We start from the raw sequence: 20,916 nt of genomic DNA on the forward strand, positions 1-20,916 counted from the left end.
TGTAGTAATACCAAAATAAATAAGACCAAACTATATGAATTAAGGAAACGACTATCAACGAGAAATATCAATAGAAAGCATTTCAAATAAAAGTTCATCCCTCACAAGTACAATATGTGATATAACCTTTATCCGTTAGTTCTAATTCCTTTTTTTCTTATTTTTCAGAACTCTTTTCTTAGTAATAAATTTTTTGTCTAATAAGACACAGACAGCCGCTAGAGTCATGAGGCAATAAAGCAACCTCAGTAAATTAATTTGCCTCCTGTTCGAAATAGACATATTAAGGGACAAATTCTGCTACATTTCCCCACTTTATGCTCTAAATTTGTTTTCGTCGTTCCTTCCATACAACAAAATATTTCATTACATTTTGACAAAAAGTGAATTATTGAGTACGATAAAAGCCTTACCGTGAAAAGGACTTTGCATGTCGCCCAATGTCTAACTGCTTTTACAGTGTCTGTCCACTTCAAACATTCTTCCAGATTTGTTTCTATATTATTGTACTTATATACTTTTTTATTTAAGTAAAGACAAGCCATACAGAAACTAAATTAGAAGAGAGAAAGACAAATGGTAAAACTGTAATATCATTCCTCTTTTTTATAACAATTTAGTATCCAAAATACCCTGTGCCTAAGGTTGCTTGCGGGTTCGACAGAATTCAATACTTTTAGCCTCTTAGACTCTGAATTTGTATTAAAAAAATCTACTTAATATATATAAATAATTTTTTCATAAACCAGTAAATCGCATTGTCCAGAATTCAGAACTCATGAGTTCAAAATTCTGACTTCGTCTATAACTGTCACAGCTAATTCAGGTTTGCACAAAATAAATTTAGTAGAGCATGTCCCATTAAAGGGTTAAGAACTCCTTACCAGGAGTTTCTTTGTTGCCGAGGCTCAAATTTAAAATCACTTATTAAGAATAACAACGGGATCACATTCATTTCATCGTAATCCGGGATAATCGTTTCTCTTATTTTTAATAGGCACGATCTCTTATGCAAATTAAGTGAGTTTTTTTAATCATAAAACCAAGTACACGTAAGAAAAAGGTTGTCAATGAGTCATCATGAGGGAGCCTTTAGATTATCGTATGGTGGCTTGACCTTTTCTCTATATTTTAGGAGTGGACCATCATTGCACCACCAAATAGCTTTTTGACTATATAAAAGCGTAGGACTATGGTATTATTTTTGTACATCATCTCCTTTCATCTGACTAAGGATGTTGTATATGTACATCCATTTGCAAATTAAAATTACTTTTGTCGGTAGACTAATTTCAACTAATATGAAAAATATTGTTGCGAGTATAGAAATCAAACTCTCGTCTCTCTGTGCCTTGTTTGATGGAATTAAGTATTTGCATTTTGCTCATGATAAATTCTTCTTGAAGTTATTATTGAAGGGACGATCAAATATACTTACAGAAGTGCAAGTCCGGATAACAAGTAAATACAAATTAATTAGCATTATATGTATAGCACTTGTTATTTGTTTTGTCGCTTGATTCGACTATAGGTAATAATCCTACCAAAAAGAAAAAAAGACTATGGGTTATAAGGCTTAAAGTACAAAAGCAATCAAAAGTCAATCATAGATCTGCAATTAACCATTTTCAAGAAATAATTAAAGTATCAATAGAGATTGGAAATACAAATAAAGGTTGGTATAATTCCAAAATTTTGATTTACACACTTATTTTAACAATAAAAATTGGTAACAAAGGAGATTTCGTTGGTAATTTGGTATCGTGAGGATACCCAATGGTCAGTTCTCTTAATTAAAGTCAACGAAAACATAAGAGAACCTGTTTCCATGTTTTCATACAACTGTGAACTTTCTAAATATTTTACTAATTAGATCCAAAATTCAAGTTTTTGTTCATCTATAGTTATCAATTATCATGTCAACATGTTCATACAAGTCCTGCGTGTATTATCAATATTTAAAAAAAAAAAAAGAATCTTAGATGAATTGTGTCCTGAAATTCCTCTCTCTCTCTGTAACGAAGCGGAGAAAATTTATTTCGTGCCTCACATAATTAACGTGTTGTATGAGATCTCCTCTTATTTTACAAATTAGTGGATCAAAATCTTACACTTTTGGGTCAGTTAGTTTATTATTTTAAGAGATAATTACTTAGGGCCAATTTTTTTTTTGATCTTGATATTATTTCCTTTTTTTGGGTGTTAATTTTAGAAATATTTACACTTGGTAAAGGTATACTTCTTTTAGATTACAAGCAACAAAGTCATCAGCGCAAGTAGTACACATACACATGCTTTGCACAAGTTTTAACCCAATTTGTTTTTTTAAATCTTAGCATTTCGATTCCTCTTTAATCACTTGATCAAAACGTTTCATTGTGATATAAAAAGTGATTATTTAGTAATTGGCTACTTTGCCTTTAATTTTATTAATAACTAATAAGCAGAAACTTTTTGACCAATTCATCGTATTTGATATTTGGATAAGCAAAAGTAAGCTTACTCCCCATGTGTGATAGATGCAAACATACAAAATCTAGGAATAAAATTAATTCCATAATTTAAAGAGTCTGCAATTGGTTTGTTTGTTGATCTGGATACCAAAACCTAATACATAACTTATCTTCAGTTTTAATAGTAGGGTTATTTAATACATAGCAAATCTTAAATTCGTCTCTGATTACAGTTCAAATAATTAGACTTGTTAGATTTATATTGGTGGAAAATAATATATACTTGATAAATTAGTCGAGGTGTATATAATACAGGATCTCAAAAATATGCATCATGAGTCAATTGTGTACAAATGCACCCTCATTAAAAAACTATACTACAAATTGCTAACGCAAGCACCTCTTTGATCAACCATCGAGTTTGAATTCTAAATATTGGCTAATAGTTTAATTAAGCAGCTCACAAATAAGTTTGGTAGAGTAGTAGCGCAGACCAGGGATCGGGATTTAAGTTCTATGAATTCAACTTTTAAGATTTTTAGTATTGAACATATTATATTTTTAGAATCATGAGTTCGAACTTACTATTTGTTACAATCTTAGTGAATTTTTACACATAAATTCATACATAAAAACTATTAATTCAGATGATAAAAATAATTGATTCAGATGAACTCGGTACCACGACGATGCATCTGCCTCCTATAACAAGGGGCCATAGTCCAATATTGACTTTAAGAATGATCCAATGTGTTAGAGATGACATTTTATCTGCATATACGAATATGATAACGATTGATCATGATTCATTGAGGTTGCTTCTTTTTAAATTATGTATAATTTTTTAATTTAAAGAAATTTAACATGATCGATCTTTTAAGGAGGATGAATGCGCCGGCAGAACCAGAAAATCTTTGATTAAAGTACTCGCATTAATTAGAATGGATGCAAATTTTGACACTAGGTTCAAGTGATTTCAACGAAACTGTATAAATAAAACACTAAATTCCTATCCATTACTATTATAATACGCAAGAGTACTTATTGTAGTGATACTTCTCGGCTTCGAGAAATTTGTGTTATTTAGTACATCAAATATTATAAATTTTAATATTTGTGATTTTTTGTTAAGCACATTTAATCTTCATTTAATTGATATGCATACTTTTGATATCCCCAAATTTAATAGAGTAAGTCATTTAATTACCAACTGCATTGAATCTAAGATTTAATGAATTTTTCATTCAAAGGATGGGCCTTGAATTGCGATTATGCAATGACACTATCTGTTTACTTATGACCCTAATTATCTGTATATTTAATTTTTTTGTGATGTCATTATAAAACACCATTAATAAAAGTAATAAGATGTTCTAGTCTTTCATGGAGGCTAAATATGCGTGCATGTTAAGTAAACTTACTGACTCATATCATGAATTTTTATTTTAATATTTACGTTGGCTTCTAGATGCATTTGTTTGTCTTGTAAGGTTGAAAATAAAATATGAAGTAACCATTCTACGCTTGAAGACTTGGGGAAAAAAGATAAAGGAAGGGGAAAAAAATATATGAGAGAGAATGGAAATTTGAAAAAGAATCATCAGTTTCTTCCCTTTATTTGGTTTGAACAAGATTAAAAGAAAAGAAACAAAAACATATTCTCATAATTTATCGTCAACCCAAAAATAATTTTATGATCTTATTCTCATAGTTGTTTTTTAGTTTTCAATAACTTTCCGGAAACGAAAAAAGAAGAAAAATAACTTCTCTGAAAGAAAAAAAGAAGAAACAAATAAAGGAAAAGGAACAATTGGCAAACCGGGTGAAACCATTGACACCCCGTGGCCCAAGAATTTTAAAAGTCATTTTTTAGCATTTTCAATATAAATTCCATTTTCTAGCCATTTCTCAACTAATTCCAGCATGTGTATATAAACTGTATCATTTCTGTATATGTATCACTATTGTATATGTATAGAAAATGTATCATACGTATAGAATAGAAACTGTATCATTGTTGTATAGAAGATGTATCACTATATTTCGTATATGTATAGAAAAAATATATCACGCGTATAGAAACTGTATCATTATCGTATAGAATATATATCCCTAAAGTATATGTATAGAAAATATATCATTGTTGTATAATTTGTGTATAATAAATGTATAATCAACGTATAATTTCTGTTTAATAAATGTATAATTAATGTATACTTACTAATTGTACACATATTATACATGTTTTGGGATATTATATTTTTAGTAACGACTTTTCGATCTTTTGTGGCGAATAAAGTTGCCACAAATAGCATGATTTTTTTTTTTTTTTACTGTGTCGGCTGGGTGGCTAGCGCCTGGGAATAGTATGGGCTGGAGGGCCAGCTAGGGTATTAAGCCCAAAATGGGTCGTTTTTGGGCTTTTCTTTTGGGCAGGTGGCTTCACCGTGTCTTTGTCCCAACAAATAACTTCTCTGAAAACTTCTAAATCCAAATGGTGCTAATTACCTTGGGCCCATAAATTGGGCTTTGGTATGGCAGTCCTCAACCTCGTAAATTTGTTGCAACTTGTAAGCCTGTTAATTCTCGGCCCAGACAACAAGCTATATTAAACGGGTCATTTGCACTTTATCCCTATTTTGTGCTGGTCTTTAATTTTTGTCCCTCAATGCGAACAGTTTTTTGCGGGGCATAATTTTATATTTTAAAGATTATAATATTTCATAAGTTATGCCACATGCCTTCAAAGAATTTATACCCATTAGGCATAAGTTCGCTTTTGAATGACAAAAATCAGAGACCAGTCCATTTGAAGGGGAAACCATGTAATTTATTCATATTAAAGTTCAAAACAGTAACGAAAAAGAACCAGAGTAATAGGATTTTCATATCCTTTTTCCTTTGTTTCTTTCTTATTTTCCGCTTTACATATTCTGATATTATAAGTGTTTTTTTTCACATTATTAGCATATTTTAACTAATTTCGGAAGGTTTTCGATTTTTACTCCTAAGTTACCAAATTAAATTTATACGTAGTTACCAGTTGTCATTGTAGGTCACATTTACTTAAAACTATACACAGTAAATGAATAAAAGTTAAACTCAAAAGGAAGTACATACTCCTGCTATAAAGACAAACACTAAGCACATCAACCCTTTCTCAAGAATGGAACGAAAATGGTCCGCTAGCAAGCTCGTTCTCGTTTTGAGCACAGAACGTTAAAGTAAGTGTACTTAATTTTTGTAAAATTATCTAATGTTAATAACTAGGGCGATGATGCTCCTCTCCATTTTAGTAACGAAGGAGGTAATGAGCATCGAAGTATTACAAAATTAACAGAGAAATAGCACGTATATATAGTAGTAGAAGGATGCATTTCTGTTGGAAAAAAGCAACAACAAAAAATAATAATAAAAAGAAGGTAATGTCGATAAAAATAAAGTATTTTCTAATAAAACCAGCACATCTGGTTTAAAAAGAAAAAAGAGAGAGAAAAAAAAAAAAAGCTCATCTGGTAAAATTGTTGATGCCCAGGATCGAACTGGGGACCTTCAGTGTGTAAGACTGACGTGATAACCACTACACCACACCAACAAGCTGGTTATGCTTGTTAAAAATGATTATTAATTTACATATAACTTTCTTGTTTGGTTAAAATTGAATTTTCCGCCTCTAACTTTCAAGTATGACCTTTCAGATGCTTTTCCAACATTTTTTTTAAACCAATCACGATATTCAAAGTCAAGGAGATCAAATCAGTTCAATTAAATTAAGATTTTTTAATGATTATGGATTTAAGAATTGACTCAATACCGAATTTCAGATATCCAAAAATGATTAAAGGAAAGGTTTACTTCTGGAAAAAGAAAATAAAATAAAATATAGTGACAAAAGGAGAATTCTATCAATGTATCACGTCTCACAATTAGCTAGTTGAATATGAATTTGCTCTATATTATCTAATTTTTTTTTCTTTTTCTCCACCCTCCATATCATTATTGTAGTCACCTAGCTAGAATAATTAAACACTGATGCCCATAAACACCCAAATAACTTATGCATTCTTTTATTTATCATACAACAAGCAATCACAATTTTACAATAATAATGTGAAAAAACTTCTCAGTTTCAAACAAAGTGACAGGACAAGAAATTATTGTATGCAATACTTGGCAAAATATAATGCTGAATCAAATTTACTAAAACCTTAATCCAGAACCTTGGAACTTTTGTTCAATGATATGATCGAGTTTCTCACTCATCTCTATATTAAAGTAATTCTTCCAATCTTCAACTGCACCTTTATGAAAGAACGCTTTATTTTCCTCTCCAGATGACAATTTCCCATTTATATTCACCTCCAAATGGCTCAAATTCTCAAAGCTACACATTCTTAATATTTCATCAACTACTCCACAATTTTCTTCCTCTATAGAAAATGGACATTCCAAGAATTCCGCTAAACGTTTAAGCTGAAACTTTGGTTGTTCTTTAATTTCTTCATACATTAAGAAAAGTACTTTCTTAGGCTTTTCTATGCTTCCTTTCCAATAATCTAACATGTGATTCCAAAACGGACCATAAATGCTCACTCCCTTACAGAAAAGATCAAGCATTTCTTCAATAGAATTGGTCCCCATGTTTTCTATTCTCAAACTATTTGTGAAATGAAATAAAGAAATAAAAGTGTCCCTAGGATTCCTACATAAGTAAACAAGTTTGTTTCTTGAATCTTGGACAGATTTTGGTAAGGAAGCAAAAGGCAAATGAGTTGACAAGAGTCTTGGTGTGTTGAAGGATAAAAAATTAGGGACTTGTCCATCAATGTAGAGTTTAAGTTCCAAGAATGGAACAAGATCATGAGGGTTCTTGACTAGTAAAGGGTGATTTTGTTCAAAAATAGGGTGTAACAATCGATTTATTAGAGCAAATAAAAGTGCTTTTAACCAAGTGGTTCCTGATTTAGGAGTTGTAACAAGGATGATATCACTATCTTGAGCTTGAAATTGTTGCTGACATGCAATCACACCTTGGATTAATCTTGGTGATGTCCAAAAACCTTGGTAATTGTAGATATGTGATGCAAGCCATCCTCTTTCCTTTGGTAAGGTTAAGAGCCATTGCTTACATTCTTCACTAAGTTCATCCTCTCGTAAATACTGAGGAGGAATTTGTGGAGAAGTTTGACATGTTGGCATTTTTTTGAAGTGTGTATATATTGAGTGGTTCTTTTAGTTTTGCAGGATGGAGATTTACTCATGAATGCTTGCAGGATGGAGATTTACTCATGAATGCGGATATATATAGAGCTGACTCACCAACAATGTGACTTACGTAGGCTTAGGCAATAATTGAGCTAGGTTGATTCCAATCTTATGGCATGTCTAAAATTTTAGTCTTAAAGTCTAGTTAATTTCCAACAATTCAAATCACTTGTCAGTCTGTGTTTTATACCACAAATTATTACTATTTTACGGTGTAATCCTAGACGTGCGATTGTCATGCAGCGCACAATGAATGCTTAAGTTATGTTTAAGATGGTGCTTTATATGCTTAAGTTATGTTTCGAAAAAATTTGAAATAATAATGAATGGGTAGACAGGTATATGTGGTTCGCTCAGTGGAATGGCAGAATTGGGTGTCAGTCTCGTATGTCTTTCCGGAATACGAGAACACATTTTTATTTACTTAATTATCTTCAACGTATAGCAAGTAAGCCCCATCACGTGCGGGCCTTTTGTATTCATGGCCAAGCAGTGAGACTGTCTTCTCTTGTACTCTATTTCCATGACTCGTCCCTTTTTTATGCAAAGAATACTTTTAAAACAATCAAGTTCAATTGGAAGGGTGTTGTCATTCGTCTCAAGAACATATTAATACATAATTGAACAATTTTGAGTTGTTATTCCTGAGGTTGCAGTTAATTGAAAATAATATTTCTACTTTCTAAAAAATAGTATGTTGTATTAGTTATATATGGTATCTCTCCTTCATTTTCCTTTCTAATTCATACATCTTCTTTAAATGAATGCACCAGGCATATATTGAAGGATGAGTCGAAACAATAATGCATTTGGGAGACAAAAAGTCAACGTGTGAAATTGACCCCAAATAAATTTACATGGCTTTCAAGCTAGTAGTTGAAGAAAAGATCTAACATAGATCTTGTAAATAATTTGTAAAAGAATCAAGACAAATACATATCTAGTGCTAACATGATTGACTAATCTTAAATTCATTTGGGGGCAATTTCACACGTTAACTTTTTGTCTCTCAAATGCATTATTGTTTCGACTCATCCTTCAATATATGCCTTGTGCAATCATTTAAAAAGATGTATGAATTAAAAAGGAAAATGAAGGAGAGATACCATAAATAATTAATCCAACATACTATTTTTAGAAAGTAGAAAATTTCTTTTCAATTAACTGCAAAAACCTCAGGAATAACAACTCAAAATTGTTCAATTATGTATTAATATGTTCTTGAGACGAGTGGCAAAACCCTTAGCTTCCAATTGAACTTGATTGTTTTTATTTTGTTAAAATGACTGAATTGTCACTAAATTAAGCTATTTATAAGAAATACAGGTTTAAAAGTATTTTTTGCATAAAAAAAAAAAAAATTATATGGAAATAGAAAAAAAGACTAATTATGGAAATAGAGTATATGGATGTGTGTATCGGAGATTCCAAAAGATGTTCGATAAAATCATAAAAGATTTGGTTAAACCAAAAGTGCTTATAAAATGTACAACCACAAGTTAGGCTGATCAATTTATGGCTTTTATTGATTTAACCTTATAAACACTTTCGATGTTCACCAAATATGTAAATACAAAAAATGTTTATAAGCTTAGCCAATAACACTATCTTTTTTTAATTTATAGATATCAGAACTTCACAATTTACTACAAGTGAACAAGTTATTCGTTTACTTAATTATAGGCATTTTCTTTTGTCTATGTGAGTATCACTACAAAATGCACTTCTCCAAGGTATTCACAGGAGAAAAATGTTACCAGAAAAATCTAATGATGCTTATAATAGTCTCTAATAGAAATTATGTACACTACACTTTAGATAAGTGCATTACTTTCCTAATTAATTATGCTTATATATATGGTCTCTAATGGTACTTTACTTAAGAATAATGCACTCAGGGTGTGTATGAAGGAAAATGTTTTGCAAGAAAATAAGTAGTTTTCTTACTTATTTTCTTTTATTCGGTACGTATGCAAAAAATATTTATTCAAAAAGCATTATATAATCTAGATAAGTACTATGAGAGGTGGGGGTGGGGGATAGGGGTGTGGAGTGGTGGGGATGGGGAGTGGGAGTGAAGAGGAAGTTGGAGGGCGAGAAGGACACTGTCAATGTGAAAGATCACTTGTGGAACTTGTTATTCCTACTTCCAGTAAAAATAGTTTTCTCATTTTTAAGCAACTTATTTTCTTAGAAAAAATATTATTTAAAAGCTTTGATCAACCAAACATGAAAAATTAAAAACATTTTAGGAAAAATATTTTTCTACATACCGAACACACCCTCAATCTTTTCGTAGTAAGAGACAAGTCCCCACTTAGATATGCATGTCGGTTGATGCAAGCATTTTGATCCTGCTACATTTTAATAACCAATATGTTCATGAAGAATAATATGCCATAGTGTACGACTAGTATTTTTTGCTCTATGATAAGCCTCATTTTAACTTTTTAACTCCATTTTCTTTTTATGTGACACAGCAAAAAATGTCTAAATAATGTATTAACCTTGTGTAAAAAAAAAAAGTATCTATCATATATCAGGCAATTCCAGAAAATCAGGGCTTTTTAACTCGCTTAACATTCTTTTAGCAAGTTGGTAGTTGTACACCGAAAATTTTTATACCATTTGGTTCAATTTATTTGTCTTACTTTCCTTTTTAAATCCGTTTAAAAACAAATGCATCTTTCTTTTTTTGACAACCCTTTAATTCCAACTTTTACATGATATGTCTAAAACCACAAAATTAAAGCGCATTTTTTAATACATTCTACATATCTTTAATTTAAGACCACAAGAAATTTCAAAGTCTTCTACCCTCTTAAACTCTCAAGTCAAAACCGACAAACAAATTAAAATGAAGAGAGTAATTGTTAAAATTTATTGCACAGATCAATAACATTATAAAAATAAAAACTATTAGTTGCATATTTGTATAACTGTGAATGCAATTGTGCATTCCACATCCATAAGTGTGGAACGTTTGGGTCTGTTTTCGTCTCAGTTCGTCTTAGTTGGCAGTTGAATGGTGCACTCGTCTAGGGTTGAGGAGAGAGAACCTGACCATATATTTATAGGCATCAAGTCTTTTCCATCACAAACTTTATTACTCCCTTCGCCTCATATTAGTTGTTCACATTATTATAGATATTAAATGCCTCAAAATACTTGTTCATTTAAAAAACCAATATAGAATTAATTAATTTTTATTTATTTTGTCCTTAACATTGATTGTTTTTGAAAGTAACAATATGAATTAAATATGAATTAAAGTACAATTTATTGGAGAGAGATAAGGGTAATGTATTAAAAATATACCTTTATTTATGATTTCTTAAAGGACGTATAAGGGGAAAGTGGACAAGTTGTATGGGATGAAGGGAGTATATTTCAACGAAACCTACATTACTGCGAGACCACACTAAGATATAAAGAGACGAAGTGTATAAGTAGCCCCTTTTTAGGACCGTTAATAAAACATAGCCGAAATATATGTAACAAACGCTTAACTCAAGAACAAGCAGAGAACTTGGAAAGTTCAATGGTCTCCGATTAACTACTAAAAGCCGATTAGAATAATAGAAATAGCAATAGAACAGTAACTAAGACACGATAAGAAGAAGGAGACTGATACAGAAGGGTATGAGAACTCAGAGAGATACAGAGCAGGGATGAGAAAGAATACTGTACATCACAATACGCATAACCGTTTTTTCTAACACTCAAGGGGAAATTCGCAGGAATGTTCTTATTTTGGGGTGGTCTTTAATTTTTTGCCTCAAAGAAATTGGTGGTTTTAATTTTTCTTCTTCGCCTAATCTGTACGAGGTTTTGGGATTCGAACCCCGGCTTAGTAAAAAAAAAAAAAAAAAAAAAAATCGCAAGGCAGAATGAAAATAAGGACGCTCCACCTCTATAGCCACTATCATTAATAAAAATGTAAATAGAAAAGTACTACCCCCTTTACAATAAATAGCATACATAAATAATAAGACCGTTCATGAGATATGTGAATAGCTCTTTTGTTTTATGTTGGCTGGTGTAAAAGATATATGTAGAATTAAGTTACTTATTAGGTAAATATATTTATTAAGTATTACTCCCTCGCTCAAAAGATTGTATTTTTTTCTTTTTATCGTAAAAAGATTGACATCTTTCTATATTTAGAATCATTTAACGTTATGAGATGATGCTACATGTACACAAATATCTAAGATTGTTTTGTAAATGCACACATTTCAAAAATCTTCCTTTATTTCTTAAATTCCGTGTCAAGTCAAACTAAGACAAACTTTTTGGGACGGAGGGAGTAATTGATAGTGTATATTTAACCTACTATTACAAGTTAAAATTCATTGATGGTATAAAGAATCTTTATGCTACAAGTATATGTTACTAATGCTCGACCTAAAATGAATTTATTTAGTCATTATTTGCCTCATGTTTAAGTATTTTAACCGTCGTTTGAGTATTATTTATATTGCTTTGTGCTTAATGTTATGTTTTTATGTGTATACAATGTGTGTTGGATCAAAACGGACCGAAAAGAGATATTTGGCAAGAATTGAAGCAAGACAAGTAAAGTGGAGGAAAGTTGAAGACGTCTCCCGAGCTGCTTAGACGAGGGCTTGGTCCATCGCGAGCCTCTGATGTATGGGAATTGAAATGGTTAAGTTGCACTTGAAAAAAACGCTGCACTTAGAGCAACATCGTGAGGAATAACAATTTGTCTTTTGTCAATTATGGAGAATATACACCAAAGGCCAGGCTTGGGAATATTTAATCCATTATGCCACGTAGACGTTTGATAAAGGAATAGGGTAGACTTCGCATCATAAAGACTTATTTGACTGAAGTATCCTTGCATTATATTGAGTGCTATAATTGTTATAGGGGCAAAACCGTCCAAGCTGGTTTACACACTATATAAGCAAGTCATATTATTTTCTAGGACCGGACGTTGGCAGCAACGCAAGGAGGGAGCGACATCCAACTTTCAGAGGCAAGGAGCGGAAGCGACGGGAATTAAACTTAGAGTTTCAATTTCTTCCCTTCTTTTACTTGTTTGTTATGGGATTCTATGCTACGTTATTAAACAATACTATGAGTAATTAGATTTCTTATCTAGGATTTTGATGGAACCTTTTGTAGGATGAATTCTTGTTACGTTTTTACATAATTGAGCTGTTGGATTTTCTACTGTGCTTATTTCAGTTGATTGAATGACTATCGATTAGATGTTCCTATTTATTATGTGTTGCTCGAGAGAGAATGCTTATTTAGGTAGTTGTTGAACAACGTCACTCCCTAGGTATATGAGAGATCAATACGGCGGGTTTAAAAGCGGGATTGGAGATAACGAAGCTTTGATGTGGTTATAGTGAGTGGTGAGAAATTGCTAGCTAAAATAGTTCGAGAGAATATGCCCAGTAAATTGTTGTGATTGCTCGAGAGAGAATTTCGATAGGTTGAGTGCTCATGATTCGTAGAAAATAAATTGGCAAGATTACAACTAACGTAGCCGGAGAGATTCCGGAAATAGGGGAAGTCTTGAACTCATCCTGGACACTTCTTAGATTTTCACTTCCAGCAGTTTGGCTTATATATGTTTCCTGATCTAGAGTACACAATTAATCATGGAGTTTCTCTTATAATTAATTGTGTTTCAGGAAAATTCTTGAAATTTGTGCTGCTACTTTTCAAACACTCTTACCGCATTTTCAACTACATTACAAACAATGATAATTCCAAGCACAGCCCTAAAGGTGGCTTCCATGGATAATACTTCACACGTAAATGGCTAGTTGAAGTGTGGTAAAACTACCCATATACCAATCGGCTTCATATATAGTTGTATATTGGGAATCTTTCGTAAATAGTGAGATTAGTCTCGTTTTTTAACAAAAAATAAAATAAAAAATAGTGACTGAAAGTGGTGATTAATATTTTTCTTATTAAAATGACTAAAATATCTTTAGAGCTATTTATAAAAAAAAATGCAAGTTTAAACGTATTTTTTGCATTAAAAAGGACGAATGATGGCAGTAGAATAGAGAGAAGATTAAAATAGTACTTTTAGGATGAGTATATCGGAGATTGCAAAGATATTAGAGATAAACTTATAAAAGATTCGGTCAAATCAAAAGTGCTTATAAGTTGTAGAATCACAAGTTAGACTGATCATCTTATGAATTTTAATTGATTTAGGCTAATAAACACTTCTGATGTTCACCAAATGCGTAAATTTTTAAAAAATACTTAGCCAAACACTATCTAATTTATAGGTAGCAAAACTTCACAATTTATTACAAGTGAACAAGTTATTCATTTGCCTAATTATAGGCAAATTCTTTTATCTCTGACGGCATCACTACAAATGCTCTTGAGTCGAAACAGATGTGGCCCATGAAAGCATTTCTCTTTGTGAATATGCCCATAAGACATGACAAAAAAGCCAAATACTAGACTTCTAGACGCCTTACAATTAAGAAGCCCCGGCCAACCAATTTTAAAAAAAAAAAGGGTGACCAGAAATTTTTATTGATGCTCATAATAGTCTCTAATAGAAATTATTACACTGCAAACACACTTTAGATAAGTGCATTACTTTCCTAATTAATTATGCTTATACATATATGGTCTCTAATGGTACTTAAGAATAATAATGCAACTCAATCTTTTTATATTAAGGGACAAGTCCCCACTTAGATATGCTAAAATCATGCATGCTTTTGTTGATGCGCGAGAGGCGGATCCAAGGATTTGAAGCATGTGGGTTTTAACTAGTAGTGTCTGTTGCTTTTAAGGTTCTCGGTACCAAAGTTTTTATATATTTGAAGGGTTTCACATTATAAATACAAGGTTCGGATAAAAGTTGTGGGTTCCAGCAAATCCACACCCAATGGTGTGGATCCGCCTCTGTTGATGCAAGCATTTGGATCCTGCTACATTTTAATAACCAATATGTTCAAGAATAATATGTCATAGAGTATACGACTAGTATTTTTTGGTCTATCATGAGTCATTTAACTTTTAGGTCCATTTTCTCTTTTACGTGACAGCATAAAATGTCTAAATAACGTATTAAAATTATCTAAAAAACAATATCACGTGTAGATCAGGCAATTCTAGAAGATCAGGACTTTTTGTTGGTGAATATACCACAAATTACAATAAATTACAGTTGAAAAATAAAATGAACAAAATGAAGAACAAAATAAATAAATATTCTTTAAGTGAGAAGTGCGGATATCTCCTCTTTTAAAGGCACTTGCGGCATTGCGGCATAATCTTCATTTGATTCGGTATATAACTCGACTGTCCTCTCAGTCCTACAATACTGTCAACGTCGTCGTGTACTCAACCAACTCGGGCCACTGATTGAAGAGTCATCTGGCTTCACCATGTTAACACCTTCCTTCAACATAAAAAATCTCTCTTATCTTCAAACTCTCCAATATTTTTCATCTATCGGAAGGTTAGGATGACTAACTATTTATAGTTAACAAAATCATCCTTGAATTGAATAGGATATGAATGGGGTAGTAAAATAGGTAGATAATGGAGAATTATGATTTAGAGGTTACATGAGTTACAAGACCAAAAGGATGAACATGGGTGATTAATGATAGGAGGTTACAAACAAAATAATGGTCATATTATTACCACTAACAAATGTGGTTAAAACCAAACTTAAGACCCCGTTCCACATTCTGCCTCTGGACGTGGGGAATGAAAAGGCAGCAAACAAATGTATTATTTTATTATTAAAATGCTCCAAAATATCCTACACTTTTTATCTTGCTTAACATTCTATTAGCATGTTGGAAGTTGGTATACGTAAATTTATGACCGTAAAAAATTATTGTATAGATCAAGAACATCATAAAAAGAAAAATATTTGACTCATACTTGTAAAGCTGCCAATGCAATTGTGCATTCCACATCCGAAAGTGTTTGACGCATACTTGTAAAAATATTTGACGTATATTTTACTATTTATGTTTGTGTACATTCTGGGATTTCTATGCAAGCATCCAGGATGTGAATGATGTCCACTGGTATACACTCTTTTTCTCAGCCAAGGATAAGAAATACAAATATTCAACCAATCATCAGACTCATTACAAAGGTAATGTCTTAACGAAATCATGAATAACACCGATATATCAATCATTAAGAACTAAAGTTACATTTGGAGAAATATGGTAAAAAAGTGAATAAGGATTATCTTACAAAAATTGTAGAAATCAAATCGTAAACCGGCGGTGTTAATCAGGGGAAATAAGAAGGTGATTAGAAGAGAAAGCAAAGCATCCTTAGCGAAAGGACATCAATATTAATTACATTCTATTTTGGGCCTAAGCACTGTTTTGAGTCATTTGCTTAAATTTGAGCCTTTTGGGGCATTTTGTTTTTGCTGATGGCCACAACATTTTCTTTTTCCATTTATTTTTAGCCACTCTTTTTAACCAACCCAGACCCGATCCAATTGTATAAAAAAACCAATTCCTCATTTTATTCAACCCCCCGGTGACTTAGAAACTTAGGCCGACCAAGGAAAAAAATCAAAAACCTTAGCTAGGTTCCAGCGAGAACTTCATCCAACCATGTCATTTAATATAGTATGCTAATTAGCTTTCATTCAGTACACGTAAAATCGACAGTTGAGACCAATGAAAATAAGGAGGCTCCACCTCTATATGACCACTATCATTTTATTCTAATTAGACATATACCCTATCTAAGATACATGTGGTTATCGATAGTTGAGACCAATGAAGGTAAGCAGGCTCCACCACTATATAGCCACTATCATTAATAAAAAAGTAAATAGAAAAGTACTACTCCACTTTACAATAAAGCTTACAAAAATACAAAAGAGATAAGCATATAATAATAATAATAATAATAATAATAATAATAAGACCATACATGACAGATGTGAATGGCTCTGTTGTTTTATGTTGGCGGTGTAAAAGATATTTATAAAATTAAGTTACTTATTAGGTAATTATAGAAAATTTTAAGTATTAATTGATAATCTAATATAAAAACGGCATTAACCTACTATCACAAGTTAAAAATACTATCACAAGTTAAAATTCATTGATAATATAAACACTTTTTTTGCTACTAGTATACGTAACGTAAATCCCGTCTCTATATATATCCTCGCGAGTAAACCTTCACCATACAAACTAAACGAAAGCACTGAATCCTCAAAATCATGATAACATCTCAAACTTCTCCACAAATTCCTCCCAAATATTTACAAGAGGATGACCTAAGTGAAGAGTGTAAGAAATTGCTCTTCATCCTACCAAAAGAAAAGGGATGGATTGGATCCTGTATCTACAATTACCAAGGTTTTTGGACATCACCAAGATTAATCCAAGGTGTGATTGCATGTCAGCAACAATTTTCAAGCTCAAGATAGTGATATCATCCTTGTTACAACTCCTAAATCAGGAACCACTTGGTTAAAAGCACTTTTATTTGCTCTAATAAATCGATTGTTACACCCTATTTTTGAACAAAATCACCCTTTACTAGTCAAGAACCCTCATGATCTTGTTCCATTCTTGGAACTTAAACTCTATGTTGATGGCCAAGTCCCTAATTTTTCATCCTTCACTTCACCTAGACTTTTCTCAACTCATTTGCCTTATGCTTCATTACCAAAATCTGTCCAAGATTCAAGAACCAAACTTGTTTACTTATGTAGGAATCCTAGGGACACTTTTATTTCTATGTGGCATTTCTCAAACAGTTTAAGACTTCATCACCTAGATACCAATTCCATTGAAGAAATGTTTGATCTTTTTTGTAAGGGAGTGAGCCTTTATGGTCCGTTTTGGAATCATATATTGGATTATTGGAAAGAAAGTATAGAAAAGCCTGACAAAGTACTTTTCTTGATGTATGAAGAAATTAAAGAGCAACCAAAAATTCAGCTTAAACGCTTAGCTGAATTCTTGGAATGCCCATTTTCAATAGAGGAAGAAAATTGTGGAGTGGTGGATGAAATATTAAGACTCTGTAGCTTTGAGAATTTAAGCAATTTGGAGGTGAATACAAATGGGAAATTGTCAACCGGAGAGGAAAATAAAATGTTCTTTCGTAGAGGGGAAGTTGGAGATTGGAAGAATTATTTCTCTACAAAGATGAGTGAGAAACTCAATCATATTATTGAGCAAAAATTCCAAGGGTCTGGATTAAGATTTTTGTACACTTGATTTAGCATTAGTATGCTTTTATGCCAGTTGAATACAATTATTTGTTCTGAAAATCAATGTTGGAGTAGTTGTGTTTGAGATTAATGTAACAAGTACATATTACAAGAACATATTATAGAAGTTCCATTGTAGTCGTGGCACTATTTTCGATGTTGAATATTCAAATAGTCACTCTAGTATTAAAAATCATGTAGTAATCTTTTTTTTTTATTTTGTCAGCAGCTCTCCCAAAAAGGACTTCCATTGAAACCCATATCAAATAAACCACAAGAATTTACACAAAATGCAAAATTTTCACACTCAGATAGTGTAATTAGTACATGCTATCCCATAATCTTAAATAATTTTAGTAAAATAGAAATTAGAAAAGCATTCATTTGTTTGATTTTTTGTTTTAACAAATCTAATATATAAACTAAGAAAAGGATTTTCCTTTAACTCTTAGATACCTTTTTGTACTTTAATATTTTAGAATTCTTTAGAAAGTGTCAAACTAATATTATAAAAAAATAAAAAAAAATAAAAAAAAGTAAGAGCGGAAAAAAGTTCAAAATAAATCTACAAATTAAATTTTAACGTCAGTTTTTGCCCAGGCTTAGCACGAGCCAAATTACACTAGTCTAGTTTATAATAAATCTTACAAAAGAGATAGCATCTTTATCCATCATGTAGCTAGGGGCTTTATTCAGTCTGTCCAGACATAGATTGTAAATCATAGAAGATTTCAAAGATGCCTGGTATGATGTTTATGAGTTTAAATTTTATATATTGACGGTGTAAAAAATATCCACACATATCAAGTTACTTATTAGGTAATTATAGATTAAAAAAGCATTAATTGTTAATCTAGTAAAAATGGTAATTAATATATTATTACATGTTAAAATGCATTGATATTATAAAAGAATATTTATGTAGTCAGTGTATGTAACGTAATCCATCTTGATATATACCCTCATTGTCAAGAACAGAGAAAGCACACTAAAAAATGATTATCTCAATTATCTGATTGAAATAAATCAGAATACATTGCTATTTATAGACAAGAGAAATAAGAGATGAAAGGAAGTAAAATATCCTACACTAAAAATGTAAATCCTACAGAATATTCTTCATAATATTCTACAACAAATGCTACACAATATTCTACACTAAATGTAGAATATTCCTAATTATATTTCATATATTTAGAGTTTCTCTTACATATTCACCATATCGAGAATATCTTAATGTAGATATTCGACACTCAATCCTCAAAACCATGACAATATCTCAAACTTCTCAACCACTTCCTCCCAAATATTTACAAGAAGATGACCTAAGTGAAGAGTGTAAGAAATTGCTCTCTATCCTACCCAAAGAAAAAGGATGGATTGAATCATATATCTACAATTACCAAGGTTTTTGGACATCGCCAAGAGTAATTCAAGGTGTGATTGCATGTCAACAACAATTTCAGGCTCAAGATAGTGATATCATTCTTGTTACAACTCCTAAATCAGGAACCACTTGGTTAAAATCACTTTTATTTTCTCTAGTGAATCAAATGAAACATCCTATTTTTAAACAAAATCACCCTTTACTTGTCCAAAACCCTCATGATCTTGTTCCATTTTTGGAACGTAGACCCTATGTTGATGGTCAAGTCCCTAATTTTTCATCCTTTACTTCACCTAGACTCTTGTCAACTCATTTACCTTATGCTTCTTTACCAAAATCAGTGCAAGATTCAAGAACCAAACTTGTTTATTTATGTAGGAATCCTAGCGACACTTTTATTTCGATGTGGCATTTCTCAAACAGTTTAAGACTTGGTTATTTAGATACCAATTCCATTGAAGAAATGTTTGATCTTTTTTGTAAGGGTGTGAGCCTTCATGGTCCGTTTTGGAATCACGTGTTGGATTACTGGAAAGAAAGCATAAAAAAGCCTCATAAAGTACATTTTTTGATGTATGAAGAAATTAAAGAGCAACCAAAAATTCAGCTTAAACGCTTAGCTGAATTCTTGGAATGTCCAATTTCTATAGAGGAAGAAAATGGTGAAGTGGTGGATGAAATATTAAGAATGTGTAGCTTTGAGAATTTAAGCAATTTGGAGGTGAATATAAATGGGAAATTGTCAACTGGACCGGAAAATAAATTGTTTTTTCGTAAAGGGGAAGTTGGAGATTGGAAGAATTATTTCACAATAGAGATGAGTGAGAAACTCAATCATGTTGTTGAGCAAAAGTTCCAAGGATCTGGATTAAAGTTTTTGTACACTTGATTTAGCGTTAATAAGCTTTATGCCAGTTGAATGCAATTATTTATTCTGAAAGTCAATGTTGGAGTAGTTGTGTTTGAGATTAATGTAACATGATCAGATTAGAGAAGTTCTATTGTAGTCCTGGTGCTATGTTGGATGTAGATTATTCATATAGTCACTCAACTATTAAAATGTAGTAATTTTTTTTATTTTGTCATATAAAAGAAACTTTTCTAGAGTTATTTTACACCAAACCCTTAATAAGAGTACTACAATAATGACAACGGCATTGAAGGGAGTCCACAAGGACCTATAAATACCAAACCAAGAATTGAGTGCCGAATCACTCATAAAACTGATCAGAATAATTTTTTGAAAATAATTTTAGAAGAGCCATTTTACTAAATAATTTCTAATAATTGAGTAACAAACTCATTTTAGGTGCTTCTACGCGTGATGTTAAGGTGTAGATCGTTTAAATCTCTATTTAGCACTTCCTAAATTAGTTAAAGAGCACCCACTATTCAATGCAAAGGTAATTAAGATAATGATCCGTCTCGATTTAGCATTTTCTAGATTACTCCCTCCGTTCACTTTTACTTGTTGACAATTCCATAAATAGATTTTCAATTTTACTTGTCCACTTTCGTATATCAAGAGAAAAATAATTTATTTTTCTTATTTTGCCCTTAGCATTAATTAATCATTCCAA

The 20,916-nt window shown here is 31.6% G+C and overlaps 3 protein-coding genes and 1 non-coding gene across 4 annotated transcripts; 2 read left to right on the forward strand and 2 right to left on the reverse strand.

Annotated features, from left to right (window-relative positions):
* Positions 1-5,975: 5,975 nt before the first annotated feature.
* Positions 5,976-6,048, reverse strand: TRNAV-UAC (transfer RNA valine (anticodon UAC)). Its single transcript has one exon. It is a non-coding gene; the product is annotated as a tRNA-Val (tRNA).
* Positions 6,049-6,494: 446 nt separating this feature from the next.
* Positions 6,495-7,744, reverse strand: LOC132066788 (cytosolic sulfotransferase 12-like). Its single transcript, XM_059459997.1, has one exon. The coding sequence runs from the start codon at positions 7,650-7,652 to the stop codon at positions 6,654-6,656; it is 999 nt and encodes a 332-aa protein (XP_059315980.1). The 5' UTR covers positions 7,653-7,744; the 3' UTR covers positions 6,495-6,653.
* Positions 7,745-16,926: 9,182 nt separating this feature from the next.
* On the forward strand, positions 16,927-18,027 carry LOC132066789 (cytosolic sulfotransferase 12-like). Its single transcript, XM_059459998.1, is given in 2 exon segments — positions 16,927-17,139; positions 17,141-18,027. Coding segments are annotated over 2 exon segments (1,008 nt in total). The 5' UTR covers positions 16,927-16,947; the 3' UTR covers positions 17,957-18,027.
* A 1,176-nt stretch (positions 18,028-19,203) lies between these two features.
* LOC132066790 (cytosolic sulfotransferase 12-like) lies at positions 19,204-20,276 on the forward strand. Its single transcript, XM_059459999.1, has one exon. The coding sequence runs from the start codon at positions 19,218-19,220 to the stop codon at positions 20,223-20,225; it is 1,008 nt and encodes a 335-aa protein (XP_059315982.1). The 5' UTR covers positions 19,204-19,217; the 3' UTR covers positions 20,226-20,276.
* Positions 20,277-20,916: the final 640 nt, after the last annotated feature.

Source organism: Lycium ferocissimum, chromosome 8 (genome assembly GCF_029784015.1).
Source record: "Lycium ferocissimum isolate CSIRO_LF1 chromosome 8, AGI_CSIRO_Lferr_CH_V1, whole genome shotgun sequence".
Taxonomy (NCBI): Eukaryota; Viridiplantae; Streptophyta; class Magnoliopsida; order Solanales; family Solanaceae; genus Lycium; species Lycium ferocissimum.

What these genes read in the sequence shown, in the direction of transcription:
- LOC132066788 (XM_059459997.1), bottom strand. Translation starts at nt 7,652, where the DNA reads ATGCCAACATGTCAAACTTCTCCACAAATTCCTCCTCAGTATTTACGA.
- LOC132066790 (XM_059459999.1), top strand. Translation starts at nt 19,218, where the DNA reads ATGACAATATCTCAAACTTCTCAACCACTTCCTCCCAAATATTTACAA.